The following is a 24,468-nucleotide window of genomic DNA, read 5'->3' as shown; positions in this document are numbered from 1 at the left end:
AGTCCTGTGACTGAGACTCTGGGGGTGTGTGTGTGTGTGTGTACCATGCCTGCTTTAGGGACATCTGAGTAAGATAAAGCCTTGCACTGGCTTCTAGTCTGCCATGGCCCAAGGAGGCAGGGGTCCTGGAAGGAGCAGTAGGTTGTGGAAGCAGAGAGGGATGTAGGCAGCTGCCGAGCCCTGGGGTCAGCGGAAGAAAAGGCAGCAGCTAGAGTCAATGGTGGCCACAGTCCGGGACCCTGGCTAAGTGACCTGGAGCAAGGCTGAGCCTGCCTTCTTGTCTGTCCCTCTGCCTTCTTGTCTGTCCTTCTACCTTCTTGTCTGTCCCTCTATCTTCAACCCCAACCCTGCCCCCCCTCCCCAGTGCTCTATTGCTTTTTCTTCTTATTCTGCTCACTGACCCAGCCCCTCTCTGGTCTTCCCAGCTCCTGCCTGCCAGGCCCCTGACCCCAGGGGCTGGACCTCAGGTGCCCAGCTTGGACAGCCTGGGGTACGGGTCGGGTGGGAGCACACACATGGCACTGGTTCTAGATGACCACGTGTTCAGAGCCCCAACCACCTGCCTTGCAGTTGAGGTGGAATCACAATATAACCCATAAAGTGTATACAATATGTATTTGATCTACTGATTCTTGTTTTCTTCATTCCTATTTGTCAGAAGTAGTCAGAGACAGTAAATAGTAGCTGTTTTTTTTACCCTGAAGGTTTGTCAAGGTAAATAGTGTTGGACGGTTATAATAACCATTTAACTATGTTTGGTGCAGGGAAAAAAAGGACATTTATGGTATGCTCTGTATTTTGTTTTCTCTCTCTGATTTTAGGTGCTGTTGTTTGATGGCAAGGAAAGTAATTTTAGGAGTGGTCTGAAGGTGGTTTTCTTGTCACCTGTGTTTTAGGAGTTAATCTATGTAGTCTTAGATTGAGTACGAAATTGGTGTCAAATTGATCCATTTGGCTCTTCAGTGTGGAACGGAGAGAACAAACACCCAACAAGGTGACGCAGAGAGCACGTCTCAAAGATGAAGTATGCCAGCGTCATCAGAAATATCGCTACAGTGCTTGCAAGAGTGACATAAACCCAGAGTGAGCAGAAGCACTTGGGTTCTGACACAGGTACTCTTCTCTCTGCCCCACCTGTTCTTTAAAAACATTGAGAAAGCACAGGAATAATCCACCTTCCAAAGCCCAGCCCATCGCTTTCAATATGCACCTTGATGATTTGGAAAACCTTCAGTATTTAAGCCAATCCTTAATTACCTCCATCCCCACATTCGGAAGCCATTGTCCTGAGTGAGTAAAGGAAAAGTGTAAGCTTTTAAAGATAACATTAGTAAAATAAGAATCAACTGATATCAAGGCTATCTGAGATTGTGCTACGTGCCATTCCCTAATTTCCCCAGGTAGAATTATTTTTAATCATCAATACATTGAGAAAACCCCTTTCTCAACTAGTGGCTTTTATTATGAATGCTGTGATGGCGTGATGGTTAGCTAGAGGTCACACAGAACTGAGTGCGGCGTCAGACAGATGAGGGTGGGCAGGAGATGAGTCTGGGATCGGCTCTCAGGGACAGTCCTCTACAGGACACGGACACGGTTGACTGGCGGTTGTCACCTGCTCTCTTGACACTTACTTACCCTAAGCTTTCGACCGAAGACATTGACTTTTCCTTGGGCTTGCTCCTTTCGGAATCTCCATTCCACCAGGTTCTGACCATTTTCACCGGGAAGCGTCATGTTCCTTTTGGCGACGGTTGGGTTGGCGGTGCCCGCCAGCACGTGCGGCTCCGTCTGGTAGTGCGAGTCGAGGCCGCTGGCGTAGATGACCCGCAGGGAGCCGTCATAGCCGATCTGGAAGCTGCTCCTCAGCTGGTCTGCAGAACAGGGAGCAGAGAACACGAACCACCAACACGGATTAACACTCTGTCGGCTGCGCAGTTAGAATGATGTGGATTTGTAAGGTGCCGACTGAATTTCATTTATAAGGAAATGGAAAACGCCTAATGATGTCTTCTTAGAAAATGTTAGAACAACCATGATTTCTGGCATTTCGGGCTGTAACAGGTTCGGCTGACTATTTTAAGGGAAAATTTTAGGGAAATTTAGAGCCCTTTTCCATCTTGATAGATTTCTTTTTCTCCTTTGCGTGACAAAATGAATGAAGGCCCACCCTCTAGGGGCAACGCAGTAAATGTTTTGCAAAGAGCCAAGTATGTGCCTTTTTGGAGGCCAGCATGTCACCTCCAATCTCTAGAAAACTCACCCCTCCCCCATCCCTGTATCTTTTATCAAAGAACTTCTGAAAAGATTTAATATCTCTACCTTTTGTACTCAAAATATAAGGTGATATCCCTCCTGAAACTGACTAAAAAACCCAGTCATCTTACATTTGGCACAAAAAACACTTTCATATAAAACTGAAGGCTGCTGCTTCAGCTTAAAAGGCTTGTGTAACACAGGACCACTCGAAGAATAACTGGATTCCAGCACTGCTAATTTTAGATGACTGTGGAGATTACTGGACAGAATTGTAAAGTGAAAAAAAAAAGATTCCAACAAGGTTAACTCAGATTTGGCAATTAATTTTAGGGCCACAAGCTCACAATTGCAAATGCCATTGGAGACAAGCTTTTTCGGGATGACTTGAGAAAGGGGTGCAACAGGGGGCCCCATCATGGGGACACCGGACATATGTGCCTCCAGAATGCAGACACGCAAAGTCCCCATGTTCCACAGATGGGTCTTTGCAGTCGGGATCAAACTCCCGGCGACTGCGTCGCACAGATTCCTGGGCCAGTGTGGATGACATCATCAAAAAGGGTCTGATGATGCATGTGAAGAGTGGCAATTAAGTAGTTTCATTAAGTGGGAATAAAAATCATCACTATTTCAGGGTTAACGTTTAGTTTTATATATTCTGTAACTTTATAATATGTGTATATAACTCAACAAACATTACATGTGGACATTAGACTATGTCATAGGTATCTTCAGAGGTTTATATTTCACCACACCCTCCGGTTCGCCTTAGAAAATGGGGGTGCCACATTCTATCTGGGTTCCAGTGTCAAACGATCAGTTTAAGACTACACTTTTGGGGTTTACCTTGAACCATGGTGTAGAAGGAATCAATCGAGGACAGATTGGAAGTGATGCTGACGTCCTCTTCTCGGCTGGATGACTCCAGGTCCACTGTAATAGCCTTGTCCATGTCGCCGTGAAGGTTTGTGACAACTCCGGTTGGAAAGGTGACGTTGGTCAGGCGACCTTCGCTGTCGTAGCTGAACACAAAGGCATTGACTCCGTGTTATACAGAGAATGGCAGGCTCTCCTCATAATATAATGCATCGCAACATCAGCCGCACAATATTGGAAGGCTATTTGTCTTTGTGCAAGAGCTATGCAGACTGGAGACTTCAAACATGCTTTGAAGTCATCAAAGGCTGTTTAACATAGAAAAACCTCACCGGTGACCGCGAGAGTAAACAGACTAGCTCTCCTCCTCAGCGCACGGTCCTTTGAAGTGTGCCCGGCACCCCTGCACGTGTAATTTGCTGTTTCAAAGGGAACGTGTTTGCTGATGTGAAATTCCTTCCTTTTTGCCCATATTTTCCTTGAAGGAGACTGAATTCACTGTCACGTGAAAGTTTCGCCCACTTCTGCTCTTCACAGCAGTGCAACACGAACACGCACGTGACTGTGTAAAGCAGCGTGCACGCATGCACGCGTGTCGCTGCGTAGTCAAACGTCCTCTTTTAGCACCTTGAGACGTCCTTAACAAATTAATAAACAAACTCTTTTAAGGACTTTATTTCTCGGTGATGGACATCTTTTATAATGGCAAATTGGGACGTAAAGGCTGGTTGGGACAGTGATCCCCTATTTTGTCCACACTGACAGCGTAGGGTTGGGCGGTGTTATGAATGGTAATTTATTATGTGTACTGAAACGAGATGTAGTATTTACTGACACTTAATTTATTATACTTACTTTTTTATTATACTTACTTTTTTAGCATATGATATATCTACATGTTAAGAATAGTTTATTTTTTAAAAGATTTTATGTTTAGAGAGAGGGCAAGGGAGGGAGAAAGGGGGAGAGAACCATCAATGTGTGGTTGCCTCTCGTGTGCCCCCAGCTGGGGACCTGGTCGGTAACCCAGGCATGTGCCCTGACTGGGAATCGAACTGCGATCCTTTGGTTTGTTGGTCAGTGTTCAATCCACTGAGCCACACCAGCCAGGGCAAAATGTTAAGATATATTTTAAGAAGCTGTCCCATAGTCATCACTGTGCATGACAGACACAACACTTCATTCAAGAACGGATTTTTCAGTGACTTTCCCATTTGCGGTAGCACCAGAGGACATTTCAGAAATGACCATGTGGTTTGAAGAAAGAAAAAGAAATGCAAATTGTGGGTGAGAAACCAGGGAACTTCCTTGGGACAACAGCATACTTACGGCCGGATTTCAGATGGATATGAAGGCTGCTTCGTTACTAAAAGGCCCAAGGGGCCTAGAGCCCTGAACCAAGCCCGGCTCAAGTCAGCCCAGACACGGTGCTAGTACAGAGAGCATCTTCACAGAGAAAGAGGTCACCAGGGAAGGAAAAAGTGAAGACTATCTTAACAGAAGGGATAAATACGGGGCCACAAGGGGATAAAGAGGAACACAAAGTACTTCAGTACTATTTTGTTATGAAAGGACGGAGGGCCACGAGAGAGTGAAAAATGAGCTTTCACACCTGTGGTCAACAATTAGGAGGAGGTTCTAGGTCATAGAGAAGACTCAGCAAGGGCAATGTCACGGTGGAGACAGGAGCGGAGACGGGTGGGGAGACGGGCGGGAGGACAAACACTGAGATCTGTTCAGGCCCAGTGACCAGTGGGTCCCGCTCACTCAGCAGGGACGGTGTCTGCTAGATCATGGGGTTGACCAACTAGTTCTGAGGGTTTGCTGTGCCGCTCAGCCCTCGGCAGGGCCTGGCTCTCCGAGAGAGCAGCGCGAGATGGAGAAACAGAGAGAAAGGGCGCCTTGAAGCACCATCACGGTTTGGGACCACAAAAGGCAGAGCTGAAATAAAACAGCAGACTCGCCCCTCCCCATGGCCCCCCCCCAACCCCCCAAGAAGAAGCCCAGCACCATTATTGCTGCTGTTGCTTCCAGGAGGAAGTTGCTGCTCCTGAAGAAGCAAATGGGCATTAGGTTCATTTACACAGGATTCCTGATAAAAGCGGCCTGCACTTCAACCTGGGCATATTTCTCACACCCCGTGACGTTTCTCCTAGTGCAGTGAGGAATCATGTTACTGTGTTTCGAAGTAACTGCCATCCTTTTGAATGCTCCTTTGTAAAAGGGAGTTCGGCGCTGCCTTCTCCCGTCCCCGCCGTATGGGCGGAAAAATGAAAATGTGACGTGGCCGGGTGGCTTGGTCACGCTCGGGTTGCGTCTCATGACTGGGCCACGCGTGGAAGTCCACATGCCGGATGCCAGGCCACCGGCCTTGTGTAAATCAGAGCTTGGGTCGTGGCGGAGAACTCCTGCGGACGTTGCCAGCTGCCAGCGCTCTGCTGACCCCTGTCACTGCCGCCACTCACCTGTCCCCCCTCGACGCTTTTGCAGGTTCGTGTTTTCTAGCTCCATTCCGTCTACAGCGAAGGTCACCTTTCTCCTGCAGACAGCACTTCCTCTCTCACCTGTGCTCACGGGCTCACCGGGTGCCTCTGTCCTGCTGGGCAGCGAGCACCCCTATCACAGGAAGCCGAGTGCTCTGCACAGAACACAGGGTGCTGAGCGCTCAGCTGCCATGGATCAGCCTTGGGCCCTTTGGGAAATGAAAACCCGAGCAACCTTTGCAGGCGGTGCAGTGAGAATGACAGAGGGGTGAGCTGGGATCCTCGCGGCCCAGAGACACAGTCCAGCCCTGCGGGTTCGGCATTTGCCTTTCTGAGCAGCGGCTGAATCTGAGTTAAGGCACCAGTGGGGCTCAAGTGCACACACCAGGCGGCCCGACCAGCAGCCCCGGCGTGAGGCCCCTCAGAGCCTCTGCCTGGCCGGTCATCTAACCGTCTCTTAATGAGGTTACAGGGCGAGGAGACTGTGGACACAAAGAGTGTAGGAGTCGGATGGGGAAGGAAGCCATTCACCTGAAAACGAGTGGGGTGGGGAGGGCCCTCAGGGTGCCCGCAGTGCAGGGGGGCAGCCAGGGCGGAGCCCCCTCCAGCTGGGGATCTAAGCCAAGCCTTGGCATGGATGAGGGACTGAGACCAGCAGAGGGGGCGTGGGACAGCAACGCAGTCAGGAAGACACAGAGGGAAGGTCCGAAGTAACTATGGAAGGGGGTGGACGAGTCCAGCTGGAGCCCACGGAGTCCATGACACAGCACGGGGAGGCGCTGGGTGGGCTTCATCACTGGGGACTGTGGGAGCTGAAGAACACTGTCAGGGAGAAAGCCAGGGTTCAGTCAGGCCAATGACCGAGGTGTTCCAGGGGCCCAGGGGGGAGGTGACAGGTTGATCACCGAGTGCCTCTCAGACTTGCCGATTTTATACTCCAAGAAAAAAAAAATCAGGGACCAACACAGGGAGTTTAAATTAAAAAATGATTAACTGTTACCTCCATCATAAAAAAAGGCTGTACAGACAGATCAAAGATAGAAAGGACTGAACTTCTAGGTGAGAGAGTTCTTTCCAAGAAATAAGTACAACTTTATGAAAAAAATCCCACACATCATCACTTTTTTTTCCATTTCAGTGAAAACTTTTTCACAGATTAGCACCTACGTCCAGAGAGACGAAAGTCAGGTGGACGAGGACATTAGAGTTTCCAGGAGACTCTGGATAAGGGAGGGAGTGAAGACAAGGGGTCAAGGGCAGCTTCCCGGTACATTTGGAAATGCCAGGTGACCCCTTCTTGACCTGGACTAAGAAACACAACGCACCAGCCAATGTCCAACTATCCTCTTGACACACTGGAGCCTTCGGGTGCACATTCCCTGCTTCTGAGCGAGTTTGTGGCTTTGCTGAACCTCGCTGGCCTTGGCATAAACCAGTCCTGCCCAGCTCTTCTGTGGGAGCGTCCTTTTCTTTCATGAGCTTTGTGACTTGACAGTGAATGCACTAGGCTCCAGGGAATTTGAAGAGAACAGTCAACTCCATTCCCCCCACCCTGCGGCCTTGGCCTCCTAGATTCCAATGGGAAACATAGCCCATTCTTTCTGCACCGCAGGACCCCCCCCCCCAAAGGACTCTCGCTGGAAAAGACAAACTCCCCCGGGCGCTGGGCGACCCTCTGCTCGGTCACTGATGGGATGGACGCTCCGATTTGATGTGATGTTCATCTTTTTGTCTCTAATTGTGATTGTGGGCTTTTTTTTTTTTTTTTGCCTAGACTTGCTGTTTCAGCCTTTTGTGGTGTATTTTAAAGCGTCTTTTCAAGTTTCCTAAGCAGTGGGATTATGGACGAATGCCCCGGAGATCAGCGCTTCAGCCTCACTCAGCCGAAAACGCTGAGCTGGTCCTGATGCGCAATCTCCTCTCTCCCCTCGCAGACACCGAGTTCCTAACTCCTCACTTTACTCTTCATAACGTTCCAGATGTTCATCTCCCCCTTCCCACAGCTGCTCTAGATTCAAAGCGGGTCTTTTGCCGCTCCCCAGACGGTCTGAATCTTTGGAAACACCACTCCGACAATCCTCCTCTCCCGAGAGGTAATCGACCTGCTCGCATGGTCCCCGGCAAATGTCCATAGGCTGTTGATACTGCAAACACATTCAAGGGGCCACGGTCTGCCTGTCCCCAAAACTGTCTTTAAAACCCAACAATGGCATGATTTATTGTCTTCAGTGCTTCCCCATCAAATGGCTCCTTTGATCAAACCTTATGTTTTTAACATCATCTTCTGTTGTTGAGAAAATCTGTGTGAACCAGAGCAGGGCTGTAGAGAAGCCAGTGAACCAGAGATGAGAACAAATTCTGACTCTGGAGAGGCGGGGGAATGCGTGTTTTTGTAGGCGCCCAGTGCAGCCTCACGCCGCATCGGACTGTCTGAAAAACGAGACAGATGCACGCGTTGACTCCTACAGCCCTGGCGATGCCCCTCTCCCAACCCCTCCTCCGTTCCCTACAGCAGGGCCAGCGAGAGCCAGGCCAACGTACGTGTGGGCACTGGTTCCTCCAGGCAACATGGTCGGTTCTGAGAAGGGAAGACAGCAGCGGATTTGGGTTTGGGTACATTCTAGAGGCTTCTGGTTGGGATCATGGTCCTTCTGTGCCTTCCCCAGCCCAGAATAAGCTGCTCAGAGAGCTGCTTAGTTGGTGTACATCCATCTGCTTGCCGACTTGGCCCAAAGGAAGGACTCCCACGAGAGACTCACCGAGGCTTCCCCTGCCACTGTCCCCTCTGCACAGAGCAATAACCTTGTCTTCTGTCTGTGGTCCTCAGGTTCAAAGTTCCTTCAGTTTAACAGCCAGTGATATCCACCCCCCCAAAATAAAACATCCCCTCCATCTTGCCTTCTGTTTAGCAGTGCGTTTTTCACAATGCTAACGTGTCACCACCTCTTGTCTGTCATTGTGGTACAGTAGGACACGCTAACCCATCATGACAAAAACACGCATCCATCACGCATTTGATCCGCATGCGTGAGGAAGGATGGGCGCCACAGAACCTGATTTAAACACAGTGGGCTGGGTTGGACCCTGGAGAGCAATTCCGGGATCTGTAACAGTAATTTCAGAAGAATTTACACCAAAGCGTTCTAGGAATGAATCTGAGATTCATGTATCTTGACAATGATCTCGTGGACAAATCATAATTTCTTTCAATTCTGCAGTGATGTTGTCAGTAGGAAATACCCGGAAACAATGTTCTAGGGAGAATATGCCAAATGCGTCCATCATTAAGGTAAGTAGAGCAACCAACCAACCCGAGTCACGGGTTCAGCTGGGCACTCTGTTGGCTGCTACCTGTATGTCACCAAAGAAGACAGAAAAAATGCAGACAGAGAATGTATTATGTTATGTGATTTCCATCCCAAGTGTGGAGAGGATCTTAGGGGCAAAGGTCAGACCTGCACGGGGTCAGGGTTGGGGAGAGGTGCGGCTCTTGCGGTTCTGTCTGGGGACTTGCTGACAGGCCAGGTCGGCCCAGGTCGGCTCCGTAAAACCAGAAAGGGCGGGAGCTGCAGTTCCAGGCACTAGTCTCCCTTTCCAACAGCCCCGGTCCCAGGAGTTCAGGACCACAGACGAGGATGGCTCCTGCCTCCCTCACGTCCGCTCCAGCCCTTTCTCTGAACATTGCGTCTAGTGATAGACGGTCACAGACATATCTTATTCAAGATCAAATTCCAAAAAAGTGACCCAGTGTCTCTTCACAGCCATTACCGCATCAGAGAGAAGGCACAGAGCGACCAGCCCAGCTCTGAAATTCACAGGCCTTGCGAAAGAGGCCTCTAGTCAGGACCTTCCAGAATTAGTTCCGTCTGGGGTTTGAAAGAGTCTGGACTATGCCTCTGGTTCTGAGAAGGGGCATAGGTACGTCATTTAAAATTTTTGTTTCTTGACTGAGGAGGGTAGACATGAGCAGGATGCATCTTATTCGTTTAGGGAACGAGTCTTGGGCAGGTCCCGAAGTGTCGACTTTAGCTGGACAGCTGAAGCCGAGGGAGATTTTTGCTCCAAAAATATCTGTAAAACAGAACTATGCACACCCGCATTCTCCTGGATTTATTCCCAGGGGCCCTGAAGTGCTCAGAGGATGAACACATCTTTCTCTTTTGTCTTCCTCTTTGTGTGCGCTGGCCCGTGTTCTCTCATACGCGGAATGCCCCCGGGAAAGTGCAGTGCAGTGAGTGACAACACGAAGGGGGTGCGGACATTTACAGCAAGTTGGAAAGGTTTAAATAAAAAAGTAGGAAGCCCATCTAGAAAGAGAAATCCAACTCATTATTTTAAGTTGCTATTACTAGTATGGGCATAACAGAAAAAATATTATTAGGTATGACAGAAACACAATGCAGCTAACTATTTCAGCAAAGGAAATTTGATAATTTGTTAAATAACGTTTCTTTTGAAATAAGCTTTGGCAGGGGCCTGTGAAAAGTTGGGGAGAAATGACAGAATCGCAGATTTTTTAGAATAGGAAGAGATTGTTCATTATTAAAAAGTCTTCCATGTTACAGGGGAGGGCGCCACGTTCTGGAGGTGCTGTGACTGGCCGGGTCTCACAAGGGTAAGTGCCCAAGGTAGGGCGGGGACCCAGGCCTTCAGTTCCAAGTGCCCTTTCTAGTCGGCCCGTCAGAGAAGAGGCCGGATGGGGACCAGACAGAAAGTGGTTCCAAGGAACTAACGGAAGGTCGGTGACGTGGAAAACTGAGCTGGATGCGAAAAAACTGGAAGTAAAGTTAGTGGCTGCAGTGGATGGATTCCGAACCCAAGATGAAACAGTGTTTAGATGAAAATGTGGTCTATTCACAAGCTTGAAGAGAGAAAGTCAGTATTTTCTTCCAAGACAATGAATATTCTTTCTGCCAAGTGTCAGGAGTGTGGGAAAGCAGATGAATGGTTAACCTTAGGCAGTTAAAAAGCAGAAGGGGGTAAAAAGGGGGAAAACACAGAAATTGATGTCATATATAAGAGGAATCACAGATTCGAAGTTTTCAAAAACCTTAGGGTGCAGGATCCAGTACCAGAAGGTGGACCCTGAAGTATCAACACGGGTACCAGCTTCAGTACTAAGTCATGGGAAACTCCAGTTTGTAAATTCACATTTGCACACTTTCCCCTTATAACTAGATATCTTGCATTCCTCTCCAGTGCGACCCACTCCCCCTCACGGCTTCAGTGCTTCCCACAGCCCATACATACATACACATCTCTAGAATCGGCATCTCCTGGGTTCTCAGCAGCCGTTTGGAAGGAATGCTAGACTGGACTGGGGTAACCGCAAATTCGCAGTGTCTAAATCTGCACTCACCTGCCAACCTGCTCTTGGCTGTATTGCCCTGTCCACTAAGTCACCTAAGCCAGGGCGTCCTCCTTCATTCATTCTCACTCACCGGCTCCTGCCTTCACTGGCCAGGTTGCATTTCATTTCCTAAGGAGGCATCAACTTCCTTCTTGTTAATCTCAGTGCCCACCCCCCACTCAGGCCCTCGTTCACTAACTAGGTCTATGCTCCCCTAACCCCACTGCCCCCTCTGACGCCTTGTGCTTTTCTCCACTGAATGCAGCCTTGTATGGTCCCAGACAGGTCCTGCTGCTTCCTTCACCAGCGGCCGCCTGTGGGCCCAGATGGAAGACCTGCAGACCGGGCAGCAAAGCTCTCCTGATAGGAACAAGGCTCCCCCCAGCCCCATTCTCACTTCCCCCTCCCCACACACATCCCAGGCCCCTGGTTCTCTCCAAAACCAGCCATGCTCTGCCTCCTGGAAGTGCTGTCTTCTAGAACACTCGCTCTCTGCTTGCTAACTGTCCTTCATACCTCTTAAGACTCAGCTTACATTTTTACCCCCTTGGGGAGTATTCTCACCTCCTGCCTCTCCCCACCCTCCCACCCTCCCCGTGCATTCAGCAGCCCTGTCTCCGCATTTTACGTTGTCATGATTTTCTCCTCTATCTCCCTCACTGGGCCCTGAGCTCCGGGAACGGCGGGATGCGTCCTCTAGCTCCCCGCCATCTCCAGCCTCCAGCATCAGCGCCTGGCACAGAGCAGACTCCTGACTGAATGACTGAGTGAGTGAAGAGATGGATGCTAGGGAACTCGTGGGGGAACGGGCGATGCCACAGGACCCAAGGGCACGGATGCAGCACCCAGCTTATCCACTCTGAGGAGGGGTGAAATAATCGAATAATTTGCCAGGCAGGGTGCCTTTGCAATGTGACACTTCTTCAAGACTCTCATTCAGACAGCAGCACAACTGCTTTTGGAAAAAGTCCCTCCCTGGGGGCTGGTGTGACCTGGACTTGTCCCAAATGGGACTCACCATGCCTCTGAGCACTCCCTTGTGTTAGGGAGAATGCAGTGCACGTTAAAAATTAAGTCGACCCAAGATTAAAATGAAGGAGAGAATCCTAGAAGGAGCAAGAGATAAGGGGACAGTCACCTACAAATGAGTTCCCATCAGACTTTCAGCAGATTTCTCAAAAGAGACCTTACAGGCAAGAAGGGGCTGGAAAGAAGTATTCCAAGTCATGAAATCCAAAGACCTACAGCCAAGATTGCTTTATCCAGCAAAACTTTCATTTAGAATGGAAGGAAAGATAAAGTGCTTCTCAGATAAGGTCAAATTCAGGGAGTTCATCATCACCAAGCCCTTATTATATGAAATGTTAAAGGGACTTATCTAAGGAAAAGAAGATAAAAAATATGAACAGTGAAAGGACAGCAAACTCACAGTTATTAACAACCACACCTAAAACAAAAGCAAACCAAGAGGACAGCTAGATCAGGATCGGAACCATAGAAATGGAGATCACATGGAGGGTTAGCAACAGGGGAGTAGGAGGAGGAGAGAGGGGAGAAGGTACAGAAAATAGCATAGACAGTAGGTAGAAAATAGATAGGGGGAGGGCAAGAATAGTAGGGGAAATATAGAATCTAAAGAACTTGAGACACATGGTCATAAACTAAAGGGGGTGAGGGGGTGTGCCGGGTGGAGGGGAATGAAGGGGGGAATAGAACAACTTCAATGGTATAATCAATAAAATATATTTAAAAAATTAAGTCGAAAAACCAGAGATCTTGATTCAATTAAGAAGGCACGAATGAACTAATCTCCCCTGGGGTGCGCACACGCAGATGTGAGCACGGAGGGGGAAATACAACCTTTCCCACCAGCTTTAGATTATACATGACCACGGAGTCAACTCGCTCCTGTAGGTCTAAAACCTGTAAGGTTGAGTCATCCTGTCGCTGGGTTTCTGTCGGAAATGCCCGGTGCATTCAGATCCTCAGCCACTCTGTCTTCCAGACTGTAACATTCTTGTAATCGTTCTGTTGTTACGAAAACGAACTGATTCAGCTTAAAAACATCACCCGTGGAGAAAGAGCTTTCTTCTAAGTTCAGGGAGGCTTCCGTTTGCCTTTAGAAGCACTGGGGTCCCTTCCCTCCTTTTCTGCATCAACCCACAGTGAGGTCTTTCTTCTAGTGGGTGCTTGACACATATTCATTAAATACTTAAATTAATTAACAGTTCCGTAGACAAACTACAAGATTTCTTAGCCTGTGGTTCTTATACCAAGTTTCCGTAAAATGCCCAGAGATTTAACAACATCTTAATTTACATAACACTCAAATTCTTAAAAATAGATTTAAAGGGAACCAAACCGAGTGTTTAGCCATTTACATGGTGGTATTTCTGTATACCACCGTTTCTCCCAAGTTCTGCGTCTATGAGATGTGCAGGGTGGGGAGAAATGGGATCCCCCAACGCCGGGAGAGAGGTCGGAAAAGAGCAGTGTCCACATCAGTCCTGTAGCGGTAGTGTCCAGGCCTCCCGGGACCTCCAGGGCCCCGGGCAAAGGGCTGAGGATTAGGGTCGCGAGAAGCGAGGGGTGCTGACGGCGCTTGTAGTTGGAGATCGTAGGATTGAGCCAGAGATGCGGACAGTCTCCGGAAAACACCAATTGCCCATCTTCAGTTCTGTGATTGTAAAACAACGACAACAAACAACGACAACAACAACAACACACAAGGTCCCCTTACACTCGTTGCCAACGTGTAACTTTCTTGCCCTGTTACCAACCAATCCGCTCACCTGGCTGGTGTGAGTGACTTAGTCTTGGCAGGAATCAGCTGGCAACCACTGGGTGAGGGAACCGCTGAGGCCCCCAGGTGTAAGGCGATCATAGCGTCCATCTAATTTAGACGGTTTCGTGATCAGTTTTCAAACTGATTCAAGGGGAAATTCAAGGCTTTTCCGACTGCTCTTACTCGTTCTTGAGCCATTATGGAGTGATTTTTCACAGCTAGAACATTACGTCGCTCAATGGCATGCACTGAGGGAGTTAATGTAGCTGTGTGACTAGTGACATCCTGCAAATTACACTAAATAGCTGAGATTTTTTATGTCTTATTACACATTGAGGTCTACTGAGAACATCTGACGAATCTGGTTTTTGCTTTTTCCTGGTGTCTTTTGGAATAATCTGAATAACATACAATTTCCCTCTTTCCCTTTCTGCTTCGACACCAGGACAGAACTAATTATTTCTTAAAACTAGACTACAAAAGAAAATTGGTTTAAACCAAGTATTGACAAAGGTGTCACTTCAGTCCTGTCCAGGTGGACATTTGGAAGGGGCAGCAGCCACTTCGAACAGATGTCCCTGGGAATACAGAGCCTGGTTAAAAATTGAATGCAAAATTATTAAACAGTTCAGCAAAATAGCAAAAATGGAAATCAGCCATAGCATTTCCCAGGATTTTAAGTGATTTCCTGATAAAAATCTCTTTAAAATCATTCTTAATATCTGCAATGTTTTCTTCCACGAAGAAAGCGAGAAAAAGAGAAAGGGGATGATACGGAGGCGGACCAAGCAGCGTCCTCAGGTGTGTATTTGGAAACCGGGCTGCTGTACTTCCCACGCAGTTCTGCTGGAAATAACAATGAAACGTGGCTGCAGCGGTTGCGTGTGCAGGGCTGGAGGAAGACGCCTCTGTACTTTCGCTAACATCAGACACTCTTCCAGCAACACACGTAGGCATGACGCCATGTGACTCTGATGTCAGGCTATCCAGACAGGACCCAGTGTCAACGAGAGTGGGCCCATTTGTCTAACTTGGACTCACTGCCACCGAGTCGCCTGAATTCCCATGCCTGCAGCGTGCTGCGAGAGTGTGCAGCAGCGCTCCGGTCTGCACCACCTGCCTCCCCTCCTCCGAGAGCCGTCCCTGACTGTCTCAGAGCCCGCGTCAGTGGGAGCTGTGGGTTTGCCATGGGCACAGAGTTAACTCACCACACAGAGAAAGGGCTCAGAAGCTTGTTCTGGAACCACTGAGCTTGAGTGGGGGACGATAAAGCACGTGAATGAGGAGCCAGAGACCTATACACACCTGCCTAAATGTGTGAAAGCTGACACGCACTGATGGGCCCTGTAGATCTGACTGTAGCTCGCAGAAGAGCACTGAGTCCGCTTCACACATACGAAAGCTCCACATATTCCTGTTGGTGGTGGGTACACACCAATCAGCCGCCACGTGGGCTTTCCCCACGCTGCGCTCTTTAGCCAGCCAGAAGAGTCTCCGATACGCCGTAACAGTTAGTGTTTTACGGGGGTGAGCAAGCACAGAACGGTGAAGTGCCATTGACTATTAAATAACTTGTTCTACCGCCCAGTTCAATACACTGGGTTTCTTTTGTGTGCACACGAGTGTGAGAACTTCGGCTTTGCTTTGGGTATGAACTTTTAAATAATACATTTCTAGCAGGTGAGATCTTTTGGGTTTCCTTGGAATTGCTCTCGCTAAGAAATGGTAACATGTGATCACTGTCTTTAAATGTCAGGAAGAGCAGTGTGAAACCGTCCCTCAGACTAAGTGCAGAGAGAAACCAGGCTTGTCACCTCGTCATCACGAAAGGGGACCCCACTTGCTGGCCGAACGTCCCATGTGCTGCCCAGCCAATTGGTGGCAGAGGAAGTCCTAGATGAGATGGCTTATTCAGTCAGTAATGAATAAGTATCCAGTTCATGGAACACACTTGTCTAACACAGAGCTTTCAAAGCTGAGTTACAGCCCAGCTGGTATCTACTTCATACGGCGCTCACTGGGTCGCATATTCTGACACCTGCTGCAGTCCCCCGATCACGCCACCCAGCTCTACGCCCGAGAGCACCGGCCACCGCTCTAACCTGTCACCATGGGGACACCACCCAAGTACACACAGAAACTGCTGCCCAGGGGAAGATGAAGTGCAGGCTTCTGCGCTTTAAACTCTGCGCATCCTAAACCGTCACCCTGGCCAATGTTACTGGTGACAGATGAGGCTCTCAGGTGGGGAGTCAGGCGTTCTTTCCCTAGAATGATCCTTTCTGATACCAGGTACAACAGCATCGTTCAACTGCATTTGCATAAAACCACGTTTCCTGTCTTCATTCCTCAACTCCTCAATACCACTATCTCCGAAGAAAGTGCTATGGATGCAAATTCATACTTTTGCTAATTATTTTAATATAAGGCCAACTGAAGAAGTCCATATTTCATAAAGTTAAAACAGGTTAAGCATGTGAGGTTAGGTAAGGTTATTTTAAAAACTAGCAGTAAAAACGGCAGTGTTAATATCTTCAACATCAACTACTGGTAGAGAGACTATTTCAGAGAGCAAGCAAGCATTTTCATGGGCTCCTTCCCAGGGAGACGAGGCAAGAACCAGCTACAGGTTGTACCAGACCCTTCTCCATGAACACTTACCTGTCTACATTTTGGTTTATTCCTCCACCCCTTCATTCAATGAACAGCTATTGGGAGAGTTCTATATGCAACTCACATCCAGGAGTCGTGGGGGCCACACAGTCAGTGAAATAGTTTGCATTTCATAGAACACTTTCCAGTTCCATTCTGTGCTCTCAGCAAGACTGTGACCCACCGATGGTGAGTGAAGTTTGTGCTGAGAGAAGTAATCAATGAAAACACGTAAGGTAAGTCATTTGGGGTAGTTCTCTCTTTTAATTTCTTTGGTGGGAACTGTAGTAACTCTAGTCTGTTGGCAGATTTGTTGATTCCAGGTCTTCTTGCATCTGTTTCTCATCCTGTAAAGCTTTAATCTCAAGGCTTTTTAGACCCTAGGCTAGCTAGGAAGCCGGAGACATACAAGTGGGAATTTGGGCTGAAAAGTTTACTTTCTCTCTGCAAGGTATTTGTGCAGAAAGGCGATTGATTATGGAGGCTGGTGTCTCGTAACTTCTAGAACACAGGTGTTTTCAGCTGGGAGTGGTGTTTCTTTTCATAATCTCCTGGTGGTTCCGGTAAAACCCTGACCACTGTCAGACCAATCAGATCCCTTCTGTATGAAACCATCGAGAGTCCTTAAGGACTGAATTAGACACACGGCGCTACAAAGAGAGGAAGAGGACTCCAGTGCAGGAAAGCCTGCTGGGATTCTAAATCCCTCAGGGAGTCTGACAGGGGAGCCGGGTCCCGCAATCTCTCCTGAGACCTCACACCGACTCGCACATCCTGTCGGGGTGAGAAGCGACGCCCTGACACGTGGAGACAGAGGCTGAGTTTATCCACTGGCCACCCCAGGCGTATGCAGACCAAGGTGCTGCTGTCGGAGTCGCCAAGCTTTGCAGGGGCGGCCCCAGGACGACACGCCCTCCCGTCTTTTGCATATTTGGAGTGTTTCAGAGGTTGTCACTTGGAGCAGAGGTGGCCCTTGCTCTTCCAGGGCCCCATTACAAGAGTGTGTGTGAAGAAGACAATCGATCGTCTGTCATTCTGACACGAAGACTCGGAATTTGGTTAACTGCTCCATTTTTTTTTTCTGTTTTGTAAAATGCATGAATGTTTCTTAGAAACTTTTCAGCCATGTCTTTGCTGTAGCTATCTGGAGGAAAATTAACTAAAATACTGCTTTAAAAATAATATTTCTGTTAATTTTACTAGAAGAGTTATTTTCGAAGCACTGGTTTGTTAAAACATGGTATTATATAAACATATATAATTAGGAGGTTTATATTTGCTAAAATATTTTAAAGTGCTTTTGTAATCGTTGTCTTTAACTTATCGAGATAAAAGACAATAGATACACTTTATGTGTCCTGAGTCTGTATTAGTGAAAATATGATTGTGATTTATTTAAGTTAATCATAAACTTTTATTCTATACAACAATGCTTGCCCATTACGTTTACAAGATCGGCTTGCCAAGTCAACCTCGGCCGGAGCCTCCGCGTCCATCCCTGATGAAGCCTGCAGTTCTCGTGGGTGTTCCTTCCAGGGAGATGGCTCTCGGTGTGCCATTTTATTGTAAGGAAGAAAAAAGGTGAAAACCTCACATTCGTTGGTACTAACGCCACCCCGGAGTACACATGCCCCTCTCTCCAGTTTTCCGAACTCGGTGAAAGTTTCTTTGTAGGGTCTCCACAAACCGCTGTACCCGAGGCAGGAAGTTCTTGTGTTGGGAGGGACCCCTGTGATAAGCTTCTGTGCCAGGCGAAGTCAGGGTCACAAGTCAGGCCACATTCAAAAGAGGCGGGGACCCCAGACTGTACCGTAAGCTTACGTCTCTGTTCCCCGCCTGCTCTCACCTAAACTGAAACCCAGCTTGTGCCACCATCGTTTCCTGAAGGTCTTACGATACGAGAAGCTCTCCTGCCCGGGCTCATCGGTCGTGACGCGGTTTCTGTACTCTCTCTCTTCTTCCTCTTCGGCAATGTAGCCGGCTCTCACTTTGAAAATGGTGCAAAGAAGAGCTGCCCATTAACTTCCAATTTATTCCTTTCCTAGTGTGATTCTAAAATTTTAATGTCATTCCATTGAAAGGGTTGTTCCCATGACAAAATCATGCTTCTGAGTAACATTCATTCTATTAAAAGGGAAACTGTCAGGAAAGAAAAGCAATTCAAGCTACAGAAAGACTATGCTTTACATATAAGATCGACTCCAGAAAAGTTGTGCGAAAAATATTTCTCTATTAGGTCATTTTTTTCTGCTGACTTTTATTATATTTTAGAGGTGTGCTCCTACAGAAAATAGTTTTGCTTCAGCATATCATTACAAAAATCACACTAAGGAACTCAATATTCATTTCAAGGACTATTTTGCATTTGTCAAATGCCACCTCTATATATTGAATTTCCCCTTCCGGTTGGTGCAGTGAATAAGTAATCGAAATAATTTTACACATGCATTCACTGCAAAGTACATATGCCATGAGATATACAAGGGCTAATTTTCACTTCATTATGATTGGCCTCTGAAAATAGGACTGTTGAAATAGCATATTCCCTGCGCCCCATTCCACTTGTTTCGTGGGACACCCTGGCCCGGTGAGCATACTTTTTCATTTGCTTTCACAGCGACCAGCAATTCCAGATTTGCATTTAATGGTAAGGTCCTTGTCAGTGCAGCTCAGATTCTCCAGTAACTGATTATAAAAAGTTAAGCTCTTCTACGTGTATGTAGGCAGAGGATCTGAACAGATACTTCTCCAAAGGGAACCTACAGATGGCCAACCGACATATGAAGAGATGCTCAACATCACTAATCAGCAAGCAAAAGTAAATTAAAACTACAATGAGATGTCACCTCACACCTGTCAGAGAGGCTATCATCAGTAAGTCAATAAACAACAAGTGCTGGTGAGGACGTGGAGAAAAGGAAACCTTCATAAACTAGTTGTGGGGCTTCAGGCTGGTGCAGCCACTGTGGAAATCAGGATGGAGATTTCTTAAAAAATTAAAAGTGGAACTACTATATGACCCAGCAATTACTCCTCTGGGTATTTATAAAAAAATCTAAACACCAATTTGAAAAGAGATACACACCCCTAGGTTCACTGCAGCATTGTTTACAATAGCCAAGACATGCAAGCAACCTAAGTGCCTGTCAGCAGATGAACAGATAAAGAAGCTGTAATACATACACACAATGGAATGCCACTCAGCCATAAAAAGAATGAAATCTTGCCATTTGCGACAGCATTGATGGACCTAGAGGGCACTATGCCAAGTGAAATAAGTCAGACAGAGAAAGACAAATACCACAGGATTTCACTTATATGTGGACTCTAACAAAACAGAAACAAACTTATAGATACAGAAAACAAATAATGGTTGCCAGACGGGAGCGGGGTTGGAGGGCCGAGTGAAACAGGTGAAGGGATTAAGAAGTACGGATTGGCAGTTATAAAAATAGGTATGTGGATGTAAACTGCAGTGCAGGGCACGCAGTCAACAACACTGTGATAACGAGGTGTGGTGTCAGATGGGTCCCGGACTCATCGGGGGCTCACTTCCTACGGTATGTAAATGTTTACTATGTTGTAACCCTGAAGCTGATATAATATTGTATGTCAGCGGTGGTAGAAATACAGAAGAGCAGGCGATCAAGTAACACTCACAGTACCAATGTCATCATCAGCTAAGTTCATTGTAAATGTTTTTAAAGGTCCTTTTTTAATGACGGATTTCAAAATAGCCTCATCACATGGACACATGTAAATCCAAAGGGTTTACGCCTGAAACCACAGCTGTGGCATGTTCTCCTAAAGTTTTTCGTGAACATCTTCAGTCTGAATGAAGGAAAGTGTTAGACCTTAAGCAGAGGCAGCGTCACCACGCTGCTAATGGAACTTGGGCCTCAGGGGTTCTCACATTTGTGGATCCCTTTCAAGGCCCTGAGGCTCATTTTGTCTTCTTCTCAGAACAAAGGAGCCAAAATTATAGGCTCTCTAGATCCCTCTAAGATTCTATTATTATTTTAGATTTTATCGCAGTATTTTATAATCAAAGAAGAATTCTGACACTTACTCAAAAAATGTCGTCCACCCGGTTTCGTCGCTTTTGGTGGCCAGGAGGCCGCTGTTGCCATGGTAGGTAAACAACACCAGCTCCAGCCCTTGCGCAGTCATGCTCTTCAAACAGCCGTTTGTCCCGATGGTCAGCCATATCACCTGGTTGTCCGGGGACACCACTCGGACGGGCATCCGATTTGGGTCCCGCCTGATTCGGAGGGTATTGCCGTTGCTGTCGGTCACCGCGGTGATGTCATTATCGTTGCTGTAGCTGAAGTTGTACAGGTAGTCGCCAGTGACCAGACTCAGAGTGTACTGGTGGGTGCCATTGACGTCAAAGATGTAGAGTTCTTGATCAGTGGGCGAGGCAACTTCGTAGAAGTTCATAGAGTTAAGGAGAGGCCGGTTCTTCGACACAGCCCGGATGCGGATGTTTCCGAGATCCGCGATGTACAGGGTGCCATCGGGAGAGGCCGCCAGGGACGACGGGGCGCTGAGCTTGGCATCTTTGGCATAGCCATCGCCACTCTGGTAACAGTCACAGTTGGCATCGTTCTTGCAGTCACACTCTGAAGGTATGCCAGCGACCAGGGAGATCTCCCCGTCCGTCGTGACCTGTCTGATGCGGTTAATTTTCTTCTCATCGGTTTCCGTGATGTACAGGACCCCGCTGTAGGACACAGCGATGGCGGTGGCCGACTCCAGCGTCGTCTGAACCGCGTGCTTCCCCACAGAATACTCCACTCCCGGCACCTGACAGTGCATGGGCCGCCCGGCGGCGATGCGCACCTGCCGGTTCTCCGTGATCTGCAACACGACGTTGTTGTCCAGCACGTAGATGGAGTTATCCATGGGGTTAATGGCGAGGTCGGTGGGCCACTCCAGACGCACCTTCATCAGACAGGAAACCGTCTGGTTAGTCAGTTACTGCACCTCACTTGATTTGCCAGAAGATTAAATTAGACCATTTGGGGGAAATTACCCTTAATTTGATAAACCGTTCTACAATTGTTTTCTGAATAGCTACAGTAAAATAAAACATGAGGAGTCAGAGTGGAAACAAATGCAGGGAACAGCATTTTGTTTAAAAGTGCCGCTCACTGACAGATTTGCCAGCGACGGCCAAATAGCTAATGACCCGCTAAGGAGAGAGCCACAGCTATCAATGAGCTATGAACACAGGTGCCTTCTAGCAGTAATGGCCACCCGATGGCAGGGCTTTCTGTGACGTAAACCCATTTGTGTTCCATTGCATTTTCAGTAAAGCCAACAGTAACGTTCCCAGTTGTAGACGTAAGTCCCTCGGGACTAATCCCCCGGGTTCTCTCTACTCCCCCAGGAGCTCATGCAATCAAAAGATTAGAGAGTTCAGTGCACAGTCTGTTCTTTTTGGAATATCTGTGTGCTGCCACTTTCCTGGTCTTTTCTGTCTCATGCTTAGCATTTCCTAGTGATAATTGTTCTGTATCTCAACTGAACTTATGCGATGCAGAACTACAGAAGAAAGTAACTTTTCAGCAGCTCCCGAGCTACATCTGAACGGAACGGCTGGATCGCATGGGCTCCCCCACCCGACACGTGTGGGTGAACACGGCGCCACCCCAGTCAGCCGACACCGGGACTACCTGGCTGATGTGCATGCTTGTGTCACAGGTTAAAGGCCTGGCTGACGTCAGATCGTTAGAGCCCAGGAGAGTCGAGATGATTCCATTCTGATCAACTTTCCTGATCATGGTTCCATCCACAAAGTAGATTAACCCATTCTTATCAATCGCCATTCCTTGATCCAAGAAAGAGAAGGAAGTGTTACTTCGTTTTCAAAAATGGTCGCTTTGATTGAAGTTAAATTTAGGCCCAGGACCAAACTCAGTGTTTAGGCCCAGTGACGACAGGTGTGCTATGTGGCAGGGAGGATGGCCGATTGCCGAAACGTTAGGAAAAACCCCAAACAGGCACATTTACCATACAAATGCATGTCAAACTGTAAGAAAGAAATCACCCAGATTCGTAAGAATTCCCATTTGTGTGTGAATCACATACCTAAGACTTGTGTTTTAAATATAAACTTATAATATCTGTATAATGCTATTGCCTGTGAATTATAGAAGTAGGTCAACTTCTGTTACACTGAACTTGGAGTAACTAGTATAGTCTAACAAAAATAGATCTAAGCCAAGGTTAGGGCTTTGTTGACCTTGTTACAGTGAAATTTGCTATTATGAATAATTCAGCACAACAAATACTTTTTTCCACTCCTTGTTCACGCAATTGTTGCTAGCAATAATGAAAAATAATAAAGCCCTCAACCCAAACACACTGAAACGAATGGCATAATGCATGAGCAAAGAGTCAGTCCCAACTGGTTTAAAAGCTAGAAACCTTCATCACATAGAATTTTAGCCCTTGTTACTTCCAGAAATGCCTCACAGCAAGCATTTTTTCCCATGGCATAGAAACAAAAGTTTAATAGCTCCAAGCTGGATGAGGGCTAATAGGGTTGCTTAGTGATGGTTTTTAAAGAGGCCTGGGACCCATTCAAGACAAAGAAATTCCGGGACAATGAAAGAATTCAGGCACTTGTCTGACGTTTAACAGGATGTGACCTGAATAACAGGGAGTAGCTGCTTTCTTCTTCAAAAAGTTGGAACAAGTGGAATGACAATAAAAAATACCAAGAACCCAATATTTACTGTAAAATCAACTTAGGATTCTAGCAGTTTCACACTAAATGGTTTTACCAACACTAGGTGTGTAACAGCGTTCCGGTACACAGCTGGGGACAAAAGGTCAGACTCAGCATTATACACAATATAACTGGATTTTCTACCCCGCCTTTTTTTAAAATAAAAAAAATCCCCAAATTGGTAAATGTCAGTACCTTTGGGACTCATGAGTGTGGCTTCCACAGCCTTCCCCCCGTCCCCGCATCTGGCTTCATCGAATGGAAGGCATTGCTCCCCTGTCCCCGCCACGACTTCAGCATTTTTGGTCAAGTCTTTCGCCCCCGTCAGCGACTTTGGGCGGTAAATTCTGCGGGTGTTGGTGTCCGAAACATACAAGTCCCCTGTGACCGGATCGGTGGCGAGGTAGTATCTGTGAGCTGGGTTACTGCTGTAAGGAAGGGTCAGACATCAGCACCAGGACAGAGTTACTCCTGACACACAGTAGGACTGCAAGCACAACAGGCCCTGATGTGAGAAACGGGCTGTAAAGGGCAATTCATCCATTACCAGGCACGGGAGGAGGAGCAGCGTGTTCAAACATGGCCTATGAGAAAGACTTAATAGAACCAGTAGCAACCTCTGATAGGACTGTTTTCTGTCCTCGCCTGTTGCTGAGGATTTGAGTTTTTATTTATTTTTTAAAAAACATTTTATTTATTTATTTTTAATAAATAAAATGGGGGGGAAGGAAGGGAGAAAGAGAAGGAGAGAAACATCAATGTGTAGTTGCCTCTCATGCACCACATACTGGGGATCCGTCCCGCAACCCAGGCATGTGCCCTGACTGGGAATTGAACCAGCGATCCTTTGGTTCACCAGGCTGGTGCTCAATCCACTGAGCCACACTAGCCAGGGCTGAATATTTATTAAAACAGTCATCTTAAAAATAGTTATTTTTAGAAGGCGATATGCTTCTAGCCACACACACAGAAGCAAGTTCTCTGAATCTTTTTGGTCTGATGCAAAGCCATTTAATCGCTGCCTTTGAGTGACAGACACACTTTGTGCTCTGGGAGAAGGGGAGAAGGCACAGCTGTCTAACCCTTGGCTGAAGTCCAATCTCTGGGTCATTTCACTTGCCCCTCATCGCAGGGGTTTTCCTGTTTCCTCCCCATAAAACTCAGTCCCACTGAGAACACCTGCCCCTGAGAAACCTGGAGCCCTCTGTCTGTCTTGGCTGCTCTGTCCCAATCCAGCACAGTCACCTGACGCAGTCACCATGTGTGCCCAGAGCTATGGGGTTAAATACTAAGATGAGGTCATTCAAGCGCAGGTGGCCTACCAGAG

At 47.5% G+C, this 24,468-nt stretch overlaps 1 protein-coding gene across 3 annotated transcripts in view; it reads right to left on the bottom strand.

Moving 5' to 3' along the window:
• Positions 1-24,468, bottom strand: part of TENM3 (teneurin transmembrane protein 3) — a 407,467-nt gene that overhangs the window by 18,615 nt on the left and 364,384 nt on the right. For all 3 annotated transcript variants that reach the window (XM_037055127.1, XM_037055128.1, XM_037055129.1), the window contains 5 exons: positions 23,337-23,569; positions 22,084-22,238; positions 20,475-21,349; positions 3,106-3,281; positions 1,639-1,874 (listed from right to left, as the gene is read on the bottom strand). In XM_037055127.1, coding sequence (XP_036911022.1) covers positions 1,639-1,874; positions 3,106-3,281; positions 20,475-21,349; positions 22,084-22,238; positions 23,337-23,569 — 1,675 coding nt within the window. The remainder of the gene's footprint in view (positions 1-1,638; positions 1,875-3,105; positions 3,282-20,474; positions 21,350-22,083; positions 22,239-23,336; positions 23,570-24,468) is intronic.

The sequence above is a fragment of the Sturnira hondurensis genome, unplaced genomic scaffold (genome assembly GCF_014824575.4).
Source record: "Sturnira hondurensis isolate 20B ecotype Veracruz unplaced genomic scaffold, ASM1482457v3 Scaffold0008640, whole genome shotgun sequence".
Classification (NCBI taxonomy): domain Eukaryota; kingdom Metazoa; phylum Chordata; class Mammalia; order Chiroptera; family Phyllostomidae; genus Sturnira; species Sturnira hondurensis.
This window is presented reverse-complemented; position numbering and strand designations above follow the sequence as displayed.